Source organism: Populus trichocarpa, chromosome 15 (genome assembly GCF_000002775.5).
Source record: "Populus trichocarpa isolate Nisqually-1 chromosome 15, P.trichocarpa_v4.1, whole genome shotgun sequence".
Classification (NCBI taxonomy): Eukaryota; Viridiplantae; Streptophyta; class Magnoliopsida; order Malpighiales; family Salicaceae; genus Populus; species Populus trichocarpa.
Genome location: NC_037299.2, coordinates 12,842,589 through 12,856,256, shown reverse-complemented (window position 1 = coordinate 12,856,256; position 13,668 = coordinate 12,842,589). Strand labels below are relative to the sequence as shown.

Genomic DNA, 13,668 nt, shown 5'->3' with positions numbered 1-13,668 from the left:
ATATATATATATATATATATATATATATATATATATATTCTCGCTGTCAAGCCTAACAATCTTCTATTATTTGTTTTTTCCAACCAAGAATTTCCAAAGGAAGTATCCTTGCTGATGCTTCCGTGCACAGTTAAAGGGCCTCGTTCTCTGATTTCGGCCTGCTTCATCTGGGCTTGTAGTTTTGTTGTACTTGTAGTTTGGTCTTGATGAGCTTTTATAAATGCAGGGCTTTTGCCCTGATTAATGAGATTTATTATGATGAAAATAAAAAAAATACCTGACATATATGAAATGTTTCTTGATTTCATAAATATAATTATTCCATAATACAAATTATGTGATTGGAAAATGTTGAAAATTCCAAAAATAGGCTCTTATTTATTAAAATGGTGGTGGAGAGATTGATTTGATAATTTTGAGTTTGTCTTTTTTTTTTTAGAAAAAAAATAAAATTGAGTTCATATTATTTTGTAAATACTTAAAAGACAAAATATTGAAATATTGGAGAAAACTAAGAGTTAACAATCTCTTAAAAATATTATGTTATGTTGATTTATTTTAATTAGCACTTAAATATTTTTGTTGCACAAAATAATAACATTATCAAAATCCCTTGAATACAGTAGAACATGCATCACATACCTCACCAACGTGGGTAGCACGAGTGATCAAGATACAACGATAAAAAAATGAAAAAAAAATCCTCCTGCATGTTCAGGTCATGTTAAATGCTCAACAATTAAAACAATTGAAAGGGAATAAACAGCCGTTTTAACTAGTAAAATATCATGTTTGAAATCTACTAACATGACCCTCCAAGGCTACAGGAATATCATGCTTCGTTCAAGCAAAATTTTGATGGTTAAAAGTGAAGCAAAAATAATTTAAATTACTGTTGTTTTAGAGAATCATGCCGGCGCAGATAAGGCAGGGCACGGCGAGCATGTTAAGGAGCTTTGAAAGTGGGAGGTAGATCGACTTTTTCTTAGTTAATCTGTGTGGTATTTAATTAATTACTAATTAATATACTAATGTTAATAATTTTATGTGCAATGTTATGCAAATGTAATTGACTATACGTGCTCGAAAGAAAAAGAAAAGGAAAAGGTGAGAATGGTTAGCTTGGAGTGCAAGGAAGCAAGAACTGCTATAAATGATTAGTTTGGTGGTTAACCAATTTAGTCCTAACCTAAACCACTAAGTTTTATAAACAAGCATGATCATACTCCAAGCCTGGTGGATGGGAGAAACATATGATTTCTTTTTGCCTTTTCCTGCCTTAATAATATATAAATACCGAGTAAGACATTAGGAAATTATAACTGGATTATTTAACTTGAATAGATAGCATAATTATAAGATCATTTCGACATCTTAATCATCTGATTAAATGGGGTTTATTGTTAATTAAGGTCTTGAACAATAAATCTAATTAATCGAGTCTATATATAAAAATTAAAAATAAGTTGATAATTAGTAGTCTCACGGGGATGAAACTGAGGATATTGCAATCTATTTTGAGTTGATTTGAGGCTTCTCCTGTGACCCGAATTATGCTAACAACAACTGCAAAAAGCACCAAGCACAGCAGATCGAAGGGTTTTATTTCTTTTCTTCTCTGGTTACTTCATGTTAGTCAGGCCACAAGGAGAACAAAAACCCTTGTATGATCAAGATATCCAAGAAAACAAAAGGAAGAAAACAGCTGTTTTGAATTAGTGATTATATATTTGTTTTCAAGTGTTAGAAGGAACAAGCTGTCAGTAAGAAAACCAGACACCTAGCCTAGAAAGAGGTATAAAAGAAATACAGAAGACAAGAAATCACAAGTACAAGAATGTTGTGTCGTAATGTGGACACATTCTACTAGCTAGCTAGCTATGAAAGCTAGCTGGAATTCTAATGATTGCCCTCTTTATGCGATGCAAGTAGGGCACTCGATTAATATTTAAGTTAACCTTCTTAAAAGAAATTGAAAAAAATTAAATAAATAATAATTAATTAGGGTATGAATTGGTATATGGATATTCTAGATCAGATCATCTAGTTGTTTGATGGGACCATTTCCATTTTTAATAGAGCTATGGTTTCTGTTTTATATAATCCCAACTCGAATTCTCAATGCATGACTATATCCAAGCCTGCAATTTTCATGTGATCTTGTTCAAGCATAGGACAAGCGGATAGGGGATTAAAATTAACCATTATATTTATCATTTTTACCCTCATTTTATAAAGACGAAAATCTAAAAAAAAATAATGTTTTTTTCGATGCAATTCAGTTAATTTATAGTATTTTTGGCACTTTTGCAGGTTTTTTTCGAGCATGAGATTCTTCGCAGGTCATTTTCACTAATTTTACTGTGTAAAACCGATTCATAATTGAGTCCACAACACGTTCTACTCATATTCAGAAATTTAATTATGATTTCTTTGCCCGTCAGGACTATGCAAACACAGCATTGACATCAACTTTCCCTCTCAAGCTTAAATTCCAACCCAATTTTGGTGCCATGAGAAACAAGATATAAAACCAGTGGGGACGTAAATGTCACGATATTCCTTTTCTTGCCAACCTCATCCACCAAAAGAGAGAAAGCAGCTTTAATTAGATGTCATTACAAGTTAGACAAATTTATTTATTTTTCAATTCTCAATTATCCCTAATAATTACTCAAGTCCCACCTTTGATATGCAATCACTTGTCGAATCCAATTATCTGTTGGAACATCTCTATCATGATTTTGATGTTAAGACAAAATCATGGGTTTACTACAATAATTATTAAAAAAACTAATGAATTAGGAGTTATAATGATGTCTAATTACTGCTCCAACCACAAAAATCTATATAACTTGGACATCCATACTCAAGCAAGGACTGTGCGAGAGTCATGGGCAAGAACCTGGCTTTTGAGAATACCATAACTATGGAGGAATTGATCTGGTCGCATGCAGTAATAAAAAGACATGAATCCTTTTCCTCAGATGGGAAAGATGTTTGTGGCATGGATGGTATGGATAATGTGCTGGAGGTTGATGCGAGGGAGGAAGGAGCACGCGAAAGACTTAATTTGTTCTTATGAGGATACAGTACTGGTGGGTTCTGTACCAGATGTTTTTTCTGTACCAGATGTTTCTTACTCGAAACCCTGAATCCTCCAAAGCCACCATAAGAGAGCAGAGTCCTAGTGAGGTAAGGTTGCTATGGAGGATGAGGCAATTTCCATGGTGGAAAAAACACAGTTAATTTAATGATCCAGGAGGTCAAGAAGCTTCTCATGTTGATGCGGTTATGGCTTGTCATAAGGATTCCGATGCCTCTCTCGATCAGATTTGAGCTATACAAGGTTGTTTGGATATTTTTGTGATGCTTCCGGCTGGTGATCAGAATGTGAGTGTTCCTACGACCAAAATCTTTTTCTCCCCTAATGAATCTCAGCATGTTGCCAGCCACTTCTGTTGTTAAAGAGAGTGGTTTTACTAGCTAGGACCACTGATTTTGGGAGATATCTTGTGGTGCCCTTGCTTCACCAGCGAGCAACCAAGTACACGTTCTGTCACATTGTTGATTTAGACAAGTGAAGATTAGCCAGATGGAAAGTGGACAGATTTTCGTTGGCAGGGGGGATAACTCTTTCCTAACCAGTTCTGCAAGCCATGCTGATCATGTATACAGTGCATTTTGCTAAACTTCCCAAAGGCACTTGTGAGGATATTGAGGAGATTTGCAAGAGTTTTGTGTGGGGATGAGGAAAATCTTATTCATACTTCGCAAACCAAATAAAAAAAACTTAATAAGTCTTAATTCTATATAAAAATATTAAGATTTTAATGTCATTATTAGGTAATAAATACTAATATTCCTAAATAATACTAGAACACTAAATAATCATACAATACTAAAATTCCCAAGTGGACAAATAATATGTATATCATTGTTTGAAAAGCTAGGGAGATGCATAAAGACACCCTCTTACATAGTAGTAAACTTGGAAAGAGAAAAAAAATTAGCAATAAAATCGTTTGACACGCTATACAAAGGGAAGGCAGGAGGTGGTGTCTTATAAAACACCGCTAATTACACACAACAACCAAAGTAAACCAAACAAGAATGGCAGAATTAGCAGAGACTGCAGTGATGCCTAAGGTCATAACTTTCCTCTCTTCTCTTCTTCAAAGAGTAGCAGAATCTAATGATATTAGCCATCAGTTATACCCCCAGAAAGCCTCAATCTTTCATGGCCTAACGAGACCTACTATATCCATTCAAAACTATCTTGAGAGAATCTTCAAGTATTCAAATTGTAGCCCCTCTTGTTTTGTTGTTGCTTATGTGTATCTTGATCGGTTTTCTCAGAGACAATCCTGTTTTCCTCTCAATTCTTTCAATGTGCATAGATTGCTCATCACAAGTGTCTTGGTCTCTGTCAAGTTCATGGATGATATGTAAGTAATCTTCAGAATCCAGTTCTTGAGCTAAGTTCCTTTTGATCTTTAATTTAGTTTTTATTTTATTTTATTTTTTTATAGTTGTTCTTCTTGATCTGGCATCAACTTTGATAAGTGGATTCAAGTTTGATGATCCAACTAATGAGTTTATATTTTTCTCTTCATCAAAGATAATGGATAGCAGTCCTGGTACAAGGATTCTTGATTGGAATCTTTCCTTTTCTTTATTTTACCTTGATGACATTCAACTCTGAAATGTTAAAAGACATTAAAGGGTAGGTTAGGCCTCAAAGTTCAAGTCATGCCCAAGTTTGAATAGAAAAAAGAATTATTGATTTTCTTTGTATTAAATGAAATTCTATGTGATGGAAATCTTGCACCTTGCATCTCAGTTAAGATCCGAAGCTTAGGCTTGTGTATACATACGCATGAAAACTCTCAAGCGATAAGATATTTTCATTGCTTAATTGAAATTAGGCATGCCAAATCACGCCAGCATTTTGATTTAAGAAGTCAGACTTCATATTCCAGTCACATAGAATGATGGCCCGTGATCCGATGAGATCCCCTTAATTAACCAAAATGCAGTACACAAAACTAGGTGCATATGGGATCGGAAAAAAATCCCATCTGAATCAGCCACAGCCAAGAAAAAGAAGACACCCATGTGTAAAACTCCAGCTTTGATTCGACTATACCACCTAAGTTTGTGGTGTTATTACTTATTGCCTCTGTCTGTTTAAGCATGCCTGTAAATTCCATCAAATTGTAAGCATGTTTCACTTTCATCCTAGAGAGGGGTCAGGTCAGTGACAGCTCAATCAAAGCTCTATATTTTGTTTAAAGCCACAGCATCTAGAAGCATTTCTTTCCTTTCCTTTCATTTTTCCTTTTTTGGGCCATTTAAAATACTCAGCCCTCTCGGGCCTTGGCTGTTTTTGTTCACTGCCAATACCCACTGTGCTCTACTGCCAAAATCATGGTTGCAGGCTGGTGGTTCAATTGTTTGTCTGTCATTCATTCCAACTGGAAACTATACATAAGATTACTAATGTAGAAAGTTTATTTTTCTTTGCGTTGATATGTCTTTGTTTCGTGTTCTTGCCTGGTCAGATATTACAACAACGCATTCTATGCTAAAGTTGGAGGAATCAGCACAAGAGAGATGAATCTTCTTGAAGTGGATTTTTTATTTGGTCTAGGCTTCCAGTTGAATGTGACACCAACCACATTCCACCTCTATTGCTCTTACCTTCAGAGAGAAATGTCGATTCAGTCTCCTCTGCAAATAGTAGACACTCCTCTAAATATCGCAAGACCACTGAAAATCCATTGCTGTTTCAATGAAGATGAATCCACTCATCAAAAACAGCTTGCTGTTTAGATAATATTTAGGATGGTTAGGAAAGTTGGACCTAAAAAAAAAGGAACTAGCAGACTTTTAGTAGTGCTAGTCATGTAGGGTCATGCACATGTGAGAGCTTGGATGTTTTCCATAAGCATTCTGGTTTGAAATGATGGAGTCGAAACTCTCACTTGGCTTCCTATGATTTGAGGCACTGCACACATCTTCAAGCTCAGTTTTTTATGCTACTCGTCGTGTTCTCCTTTTCTTTTTGGTTGGAAATTTGCAAATCAATGCTATGTACAGATGGGCTTTCTGTCCTTACAGTCTGGCTAACACGATGTATAGCTCACGATCAATCTTCCCTGTAAAACATGACCAGAACTTAACTGTGCAATGCCCTGTTGCCCAAGTTCCTCAATGGGACAAGTAATCCAGGCTTCCTGAGACTGTGAACGACTGCTGACAGAAGCAATATCAGTAGAAAACAGAATCTTGCTTAGCCTTCCAAATGCATGGAAAAAAAAATTGCAACAGAAGCATTGCGCAATCTCTCTATGCATATGTAGGAGACTAATCAAATTGAGTTGTGTTGTGATTTCACTTGTTAACAATGGTTAATGACTGTAAGGAAATTAGCTGGTGTTTAAAGATTAAAGAGATATGTTCATTTTTTAATTTCTTGAATTTTCATTTTGAGATTTACATTCAAAATAATTTTATTCCTTCTAATGTACTAATATAGAGAATGTGTTTTTTTTTTTTATAAATAAAACTAGGATTGTATTTGATTAATATTGTAGATCAAAAAATGAGACAAGAAACAAAAAAGTATTTTATTGAAAAGATAAAAATGAGAACATAAAATGACTCTAATATAATTTCAAAATAAAATTTTATACTTCTAATATATATATATATATATATATATATATATATATATATATATATATATATATATATATATAAAGAGTTTCTAATCATAGTCCAGCACAGTTAATCTCAAGTATTGGGCTGGAGCTATTATCTTGGTACTACGAGCCCATTTCTAATAAAAAGGACCCTAACTTGTAGCCAGCTATACGTCCACCAGATATATAATATGCAGATCTTCTCATATAAATTTCTAAGAGGGCCCTAATTTTTATTTATTTATTTATTTTTCAAGAAAACAGGACCCTAGCTAAATAATAAAGGTGTTAATTCCTGATTCAGGAAATAATTTGAGGCTGCTTCGCTTCTGTTTTATAAACACTTTCTAATTAAAGATAGAAATTGAATAGGAAGTACAAGTTAAAAAGGAAAACAACTCTGATAAAATCCGGGAACCTCTAGGAGAGAGAATTCTCGCAGGGGAAGGAAACAACCTCTGCCTTGGCTATCACCGCCGCAGTGCTAGTATATAAGTAGGCTTGTGTCAAGGATATTGGGGCTTCATTGTAGCAGTAAGGATTTCTGAACGTTTGGAGGGAAGCAAGAGGGTTACATAGCCTTCGATAGACAAGGGTTTTTTTTTTTTTACTCTATACATATTTTATTCAAGTTTTATTGATGGTTTCTTTAGGTTTTCTATGTTTTTTTTTTGTTGGACCGCCGTACCTGTTAATTAAATCGCCTTGTCGAATGATCTTATAGCTATCATCGTATCCGGCTAGAGAATTCAAGTTTTCTTAAATATTGGCTGAAGTTTCGGATTGAAAAAAAAAATTATAGCATTTATGCCCATGACTAAGATTTTGATAAAGTTGCATTTGTTATATATATATATATAGGAACGTCAAGTTTAAAAGAAAAGGAGGGGGGTGGGGGAGATAAGTTTTGAGATAGATGTAATTGGTTATTCTTCCAAGATATATGTAAAAGAGATAGAAACGCGAAGAAATATCTATGCTTCTTTAACAATTTTAAAATGAATTTTTATATTTTTAAAATAAAAAATACATGGAAACATATTTTCCTTTCTTATTGTTGGAAACACTAACCAAGCTATTGTAATTCTAATTGGTTGATCTCATCAAGCACTTCTATATTTATTGTAAATTTATTGTTAAAAAAATCCTTTTTATATGTCCCTAAAAAATAAACTCTCTTTATTATGAATATAAGGTTATTTTAGATTTTTTACTATGTTTCTTTTATAATTCTTATATATGGTTAGAGTTGATTTGGTATTTTAATATATAAATTAATATTAAAAATTAAAACCTTTCATCTTTGGGTAGGACGTGTGACGCCCACACAACACCAAATGCCACCTTTTGGAACGGCATTCGATGTGTCTCACCTCCCCGTAACGGTGGTGACATGCAAGCTCTTTGACGGTGGAGGTGCTCCAGCAAGGAGTTTTTCCTTCCTCCCTATTTTCCCACTCTCTTCGTAGAAAACAATATTGGCCATTGCAAAAACAAAAGGGGGGGGCGAGAGAGAGAGAGAGACAGAGAGAGAGAGAGAGAGAGAGAGAGAGAGAGAGAGAGAGAGAGAGAGAGAGAGAGAGAGAGAGAGAGAGAGAGTCTAGTTATTTGTTTGTTAAGTTAAATTAGTTCCTTATTCTCTCTTTTTTTATTAACGTGGGTATCTGGGCCAGCTTGCGTGCAACTCGACTAATCCCACAGGCCCTAAAGTTAATGACCATGTAAGCCTCTAGTGACCCTGAGGGAACTCGAACTCGTGACCATTAAGAAGCAAACCCAAGGCCTAATTGGTTGAGTTACCCCTAAGGATTAGTTCCTCATTTTTTTTATTGCAATGTATTTGGTCTTTAATAATTTATTGAGTTAATTTGTTGTTTTAATTTTATCCCTTGATACTTTGTTTTTATATTAGATTTGGTTCTCATTCTTTTAATTGTGATGTTTTTTCTCTTGAATCTCTTATTGAATTAATTTGTCTTTGGATTTCATCCATTAACATATTATTTTTATATCAAATATTGACCTCATTCTTTTAATTGTTTTTTTTAATTGTTCTTATCCTTTTTTTAATTGAAATTATTTTCCAATTTATCCCTTATGATTTGGTTTTATTTTTTTTTTCAAATTTGGTTCTCTTTCTTTACAAATCTATATTTTTTAAATTACATTTTTTTTTAAATTTGTTTTTTTTCAAGTTTATCCCTAATTATTTTAGTTGGTTTAGAATTTTTCATTTTTATTTTTTCGAGTTTGCTTTTTATGTTGTGATTCGATCCCATGACTTGCATCACAAATTCTAAAGGTTGAAACGGTTTTTGCTTCAGCTATTTTGAATTTTTTTAAAAAAATTCATTCATCATCATTAAGTTTGTTGGAAATTTGTTTTGGATTCTTTTGTTAATTTGATTTTTTTTTTAGATTTGAGCTGACCATATAATATGGGGATTTGTTTTTTTTTTTTTCTTATTTAGGCCAATGCTTCGCATATGCACTCAAATGCATCGATTATGTTCTTGCAGGTATTTCTTCTTTGCTTGATGGCTGGATGCAGCATCAGCTGGTTCAACACAGTATGCTATGTTTTATGCATTAGAAACTTCTTATCCATCATTTATAAGTTCTCGTCATGTATGTTTTACAGGGAAGATTGATCATGAGCTATACATCATGTTAGCCAGACTGTAAGGACAAAAAATGTAGTAAAAATGTCTAATGTTCAATTCTAGATTCATCATATAATTGTTAAAATCTTCCACTGGTATACTCCTTTCCATTGTCAGATCTTAGTGTCTGAATCCTACATCCACTTTGGTTTTCCACCCATGTTTTATACTTCCAGAACACATTAGCAACTTTTGATTTGAATTTAAGAAAGAAAATCCAACAAAACCTGGAATAATCATCAATGAAGATGATATAATATCTGCTGCCATTTAGTGAAGTTGTACTCAGAGGACCTCCAACGTCTGTTTGTACCAGCTAAAGTTTACGTGTTGCTATCCAGGTAGCATGAGGAAAAAGTTTTTTTGACCTGCTTTTCATATTGACATGCTGCACAATTGGCTGATCTGTTCTCCAGTTATGGAACTCCTTTTACAAAAGTGTGTTTTTGCATATACATTAGCCTGCATGATGAAAATGTCTAACTCTTTTATGCCACAGTTCGTCATTGCATGCTTTTGCAAAGAACACACTTTGCTCCTCCTCCATAAGGTTTAAAGTAAAACCTTTTGCTTTTATTTTTACTCTGAACACGTTGTTGCCCAAATTGTCTTTGATCAAACACCATTGATCTTTAAACAATACTTTAAAACCTTTTTTCATAAACTGTCCAACACTAAACAAGTTTTGATCAATGTCAAGCACATATAATACATCTGAAATATACTTCAAACCAAACAGGTTGTTTAAAACAACAATTCCTTTGCCTTTGACATCAATATAATCACCATTTCTAATTTTGACTTTGAAAATAGCAGTTCTGACAAGTTCCTTGAACAAATCTTGATTGTTTTTCATGTGGTTTGTGTAACCACTATCAATCAACCAGGAATCATTCGAGCTGTTGCTTGTTGAAAAACATGATGCAACAAAAGCTGCTCCTCTTCAGGTTGTTAAGCAACAGGATTCGCCTTTTTTTCATGTTGTTGTGACCTGCAGATTCTTTCAACATGTCCAATCTTTCCACATTTTCTGCACGTGAAGTCTGGTCTCCACCAACACTTGATCAACTGATGATTCGTTTTTTTTACGGTAGGTACATGGTGGAAATGTTTCCACCTTGTTTCTATAAGTTTGAACCTTTTTCTTCTCGTTGAATCTCTTTTCTTTGCCTCCTCCTTAGTATTGAGCTCTTGCTTGAAAAGCTCCCTACATTGATTCCTCAAGTCTCATTGATCTTCTCTGCTCTTGTGCCTGCAGTGCATTTACCAATTTTCCAAGAGAAATATTGGTTAAGTCTTTTGACTCTTCTAATGAAGAAATCTTAGACTCATATTTTTCAGGCATAGTGACCAGTATTTTCTGCACAATTCTGTCATCAGAAAATTCTTTTTCAAGTAATCTTACTTTGTTTATTATGCTTAGCAATTTGTCAGCATAATCGTTGATGTTTTCGGTTTCCTTCATCTTCTGCATTTCAAATTCTCTGATTAAGATAAGAACTTGCATATTTTTAGTTCTTCCATTGCCTTGATATTCTTTTTTATGATAGTCCCAAATATCTTTTGCAGATTCCAAATTCATGATTCTTGTGAATATTGTGTTTGACACTGCAGCATATAAGCAAGCTTTAGCTTTGGACTTCCTTGTCTTCTTTTCCCTGTGAATCTTTAGTTGAGCCACTGTTGGATTTGCAGGCAAATCAGGAACAACATAATTTTCTTCCACAGCTTCCTAGAGGTTTAACGCCTCAAGATGAACTGTCATTCTAATGGCCCAAGTTTCACAGTTTTCACCATTGAAGATTGGTGGTGAACCGTGTGAGATAATTGATTCAGAATCTATTTTTGTGTATTTTGGTCGTGTTTGTGGTTTGGTTTGGTTTTTGTTTTTGTTTCTCTCAACTCACAAGTCCCTCAAGATAATCTAAGCTCTGATACCAATTTGTTGGTTTTAATTCTCTAGTTGCAAGCACAAGATGAAAAAGAATAGCAGACGCGAAGAAAAATTGGAAGAAGATGATATTATTGATTTCAGAATACTCTTAAATAGAGATAGTGTTTTACTTGGAAACAAAGACTATTCAAAATTTAAAAATTGCATAACAAACAAATCAAATGTAATAAGAAATTTTATTCCTAAAATCTTGGTCTTCAAGTAGAGATCTTCATTGATGAAATCCCCTGAACAAGCAACAACAAAGCTTCCTAGTCATCTGCAGCTTTCTAAGACATTCTTTTAACACCTTCAATGAAGCAGGCAATGCTATTCCCACAACCTGCTTAAGCAGAAGATACTTTCCATCAAGTTTTGAATGGACTTGCTCGAAAATTGCCTCATGATACAAGTGTTTACCTGAAGTCAGGTGAGAAGATCTTAAACTAGATTGCAGGCCCAGTCGGTGACCTGAAACCTTGGTAGCAGCTTTAACTTAATGCTTCTTGATTAAATTCTTAGCAGCTTGCCCCTTAGCCCTGCTAAAAAAGTTGGTTTAATCAAGGTGGCTATTTCACAGAAAGTGTAAATCATGATTTTGCTTTCAATGTATCAAATTAAAAGATTCATTTTGCAAGTTTATGGGAGTGGCTATTAGTTGTAATCTGCCATATGTGAAGAAACTTCATTGTTAGCATATAATTATCTCATGTTGTGACCAAGTTTTAAACCTTGGCTAATTTGGTCTGGAAACTGTTCTGTGTTCTGTTTCAAGTGACTTGGGGATTCACTAATATCACTCATTGAAAGCAATGGATCAGAAGCCAAATGTGCTAAAAAGTGGCATGTTCTTTGAACTGGAGCATCGTTTGTCTTTTGACGAATTCTTTTGAACTAGATTCCAATTCTTGATATCATTTAACCCAAAATAATAATAGTGTAATATTCAATAAATCCTCTCATGAAAGTAACCTCCTAATAAAATCTATTTTTAAGAAAAATCCTCTAAAGAAAACCAAACCTCATAAAATTACCATCAGCAATCATGTCCAAAAAAGAAAGAAAACTTCACCATCAAGAAAAAGGATAGCCAATTCAATCTTGGAAACTGCATCTTTTTACTATTTAGCATCTCTTCTTTGCTTGGTATCCAAGCCAGTGCACCCTAAAGTTTTCCAAAAAAGAAGGCAATCTCTATCCTTCAGGAAATGAATACGAAACTAATTTAAAGTTTCTTCATTCTTACAACCTGCTCTTATTTGCTTCGTATCTTAGCCAACTACCCTACATAATAATGATTTGCAGAGTTGGTCACACATGCTCTAAATAATAATAAAACCTCCTTAATCACTTAATCAATCTTTTAAAATTAAGATGTTATGAAGACAAGAACAATACTAGCAAAACTCTTTTCTAAACACTATTGATTTAAATTATCCACATCATCATTAAATAATTTACTTGCCAGCAACACTATCTTATTATTATTATTATTATTATTATCTTCTTATTTTTAACTCATAGGGACAAGGCTAAATAAATATCAAAATTATGAGCCATATATCAATTAAATTTATCTTCAAGAAATTGGATCTCCAAAGGTTAAAAACTTCACAATTGAGTTTTTGCATCCACATTTTCTAAGAGATTTCATCAAGAATGCACATTCTATGCAATGAAAACGATATCGTTAATGTGAAGGAAACATGATGTTTTTCATTAAAATATTTTCCTAATTTTAAAGATGAAAGGATAAAATTTGAAACTTTTTAAAATCAAGGATCGAATTGAAAAATAATTTTGCATGTCGTTCAAATCGCAAGACTTGCATGTTCTTACGCCGGGGGTGAGTATAGAGTCCATGCTGGAATAAGCGACTCCCAGAGCGGCTTCTTGTGATGAAATTAAGACTATACGATAATAAAATAACAAGACATGTTGGACCAAGCAGAAGTTTAAGAGCGTTGGGAACTCAAGTAGTTCGATTATGCAATATTGGCAGGAGATCATCTGCTAATCCGAGCGGAGATAAAGATCCTTCGCAATTAGTCAAGCTAATTTTACTCTCACTTCGGTTCCCAGGCGGTTAATGGCTAAAAATATTACAAGCTATCCTACAACTTATACAGTTAACATTTACGAGCTCCTTTTGTATACTAAAACTAAAACCAGAACAGCTAGAGGGGCGCAGCACATTTACATGCTTATTGAGAGCCAGAGGGTTGAAATTGGATGTGCGGGCAGTGCCTTTCAGGTTCTCCCATTGTCCATAATGTTTTGAGTTCACCTCGCTGCCTTCCCAGCGTCAGAAACGTACCTGCATCCATGAAAAAAGAATTAATCTCATGCGAATTCTTAATTTGAG

The 13,668-nt window shown here is 34.0% G+C and overlaps 1 protein-coding gene across 1 annotated transcript; it reads left to right on the top strand.

The window, feature by feature from the left end:
• Positions 1–3,938: 3,938 nt before the first annotated feature.
• Positions 3,939–6,155, top strand: LOC18109889 (cyclin-U4-1). The gene is made up of 2 exons (XM_006388122.3): positions 3,939–4,448; positions 5,565–6,155. Exons 1-2 carry the CDS (start codon positions 4,114–4,116, stop codon positions 5,833–5,835), a joined length of 606 nt encoding a protein of 201 aa, XP_006388184.1. The 5' UTR covers positions 3,939–4,113; the 3' UTR covers positions 5,836–6,155.
• Positions 6,156–13,668: the final 7,513 nt, after the last annotated feature.

What these genes read in the sequence shown, in the direction of transcription:
- LOC18109889 (XM_006388122.3), top strand. Translation starts at nt 4,114, where the DNA reads ATGGCAGAATTAGCAGAGACTGCAGTGATGCCTAAGGTCATAACTTTC. An exon ending in GTCAAGTTCATGGATGATAT is followed by an intron (nt 4,449 to 5,564) that starts GTAAGTAATCTT and finishes TTGCCTGGTCAG; the next exon opens with ATATTACAACAACGCATTCT.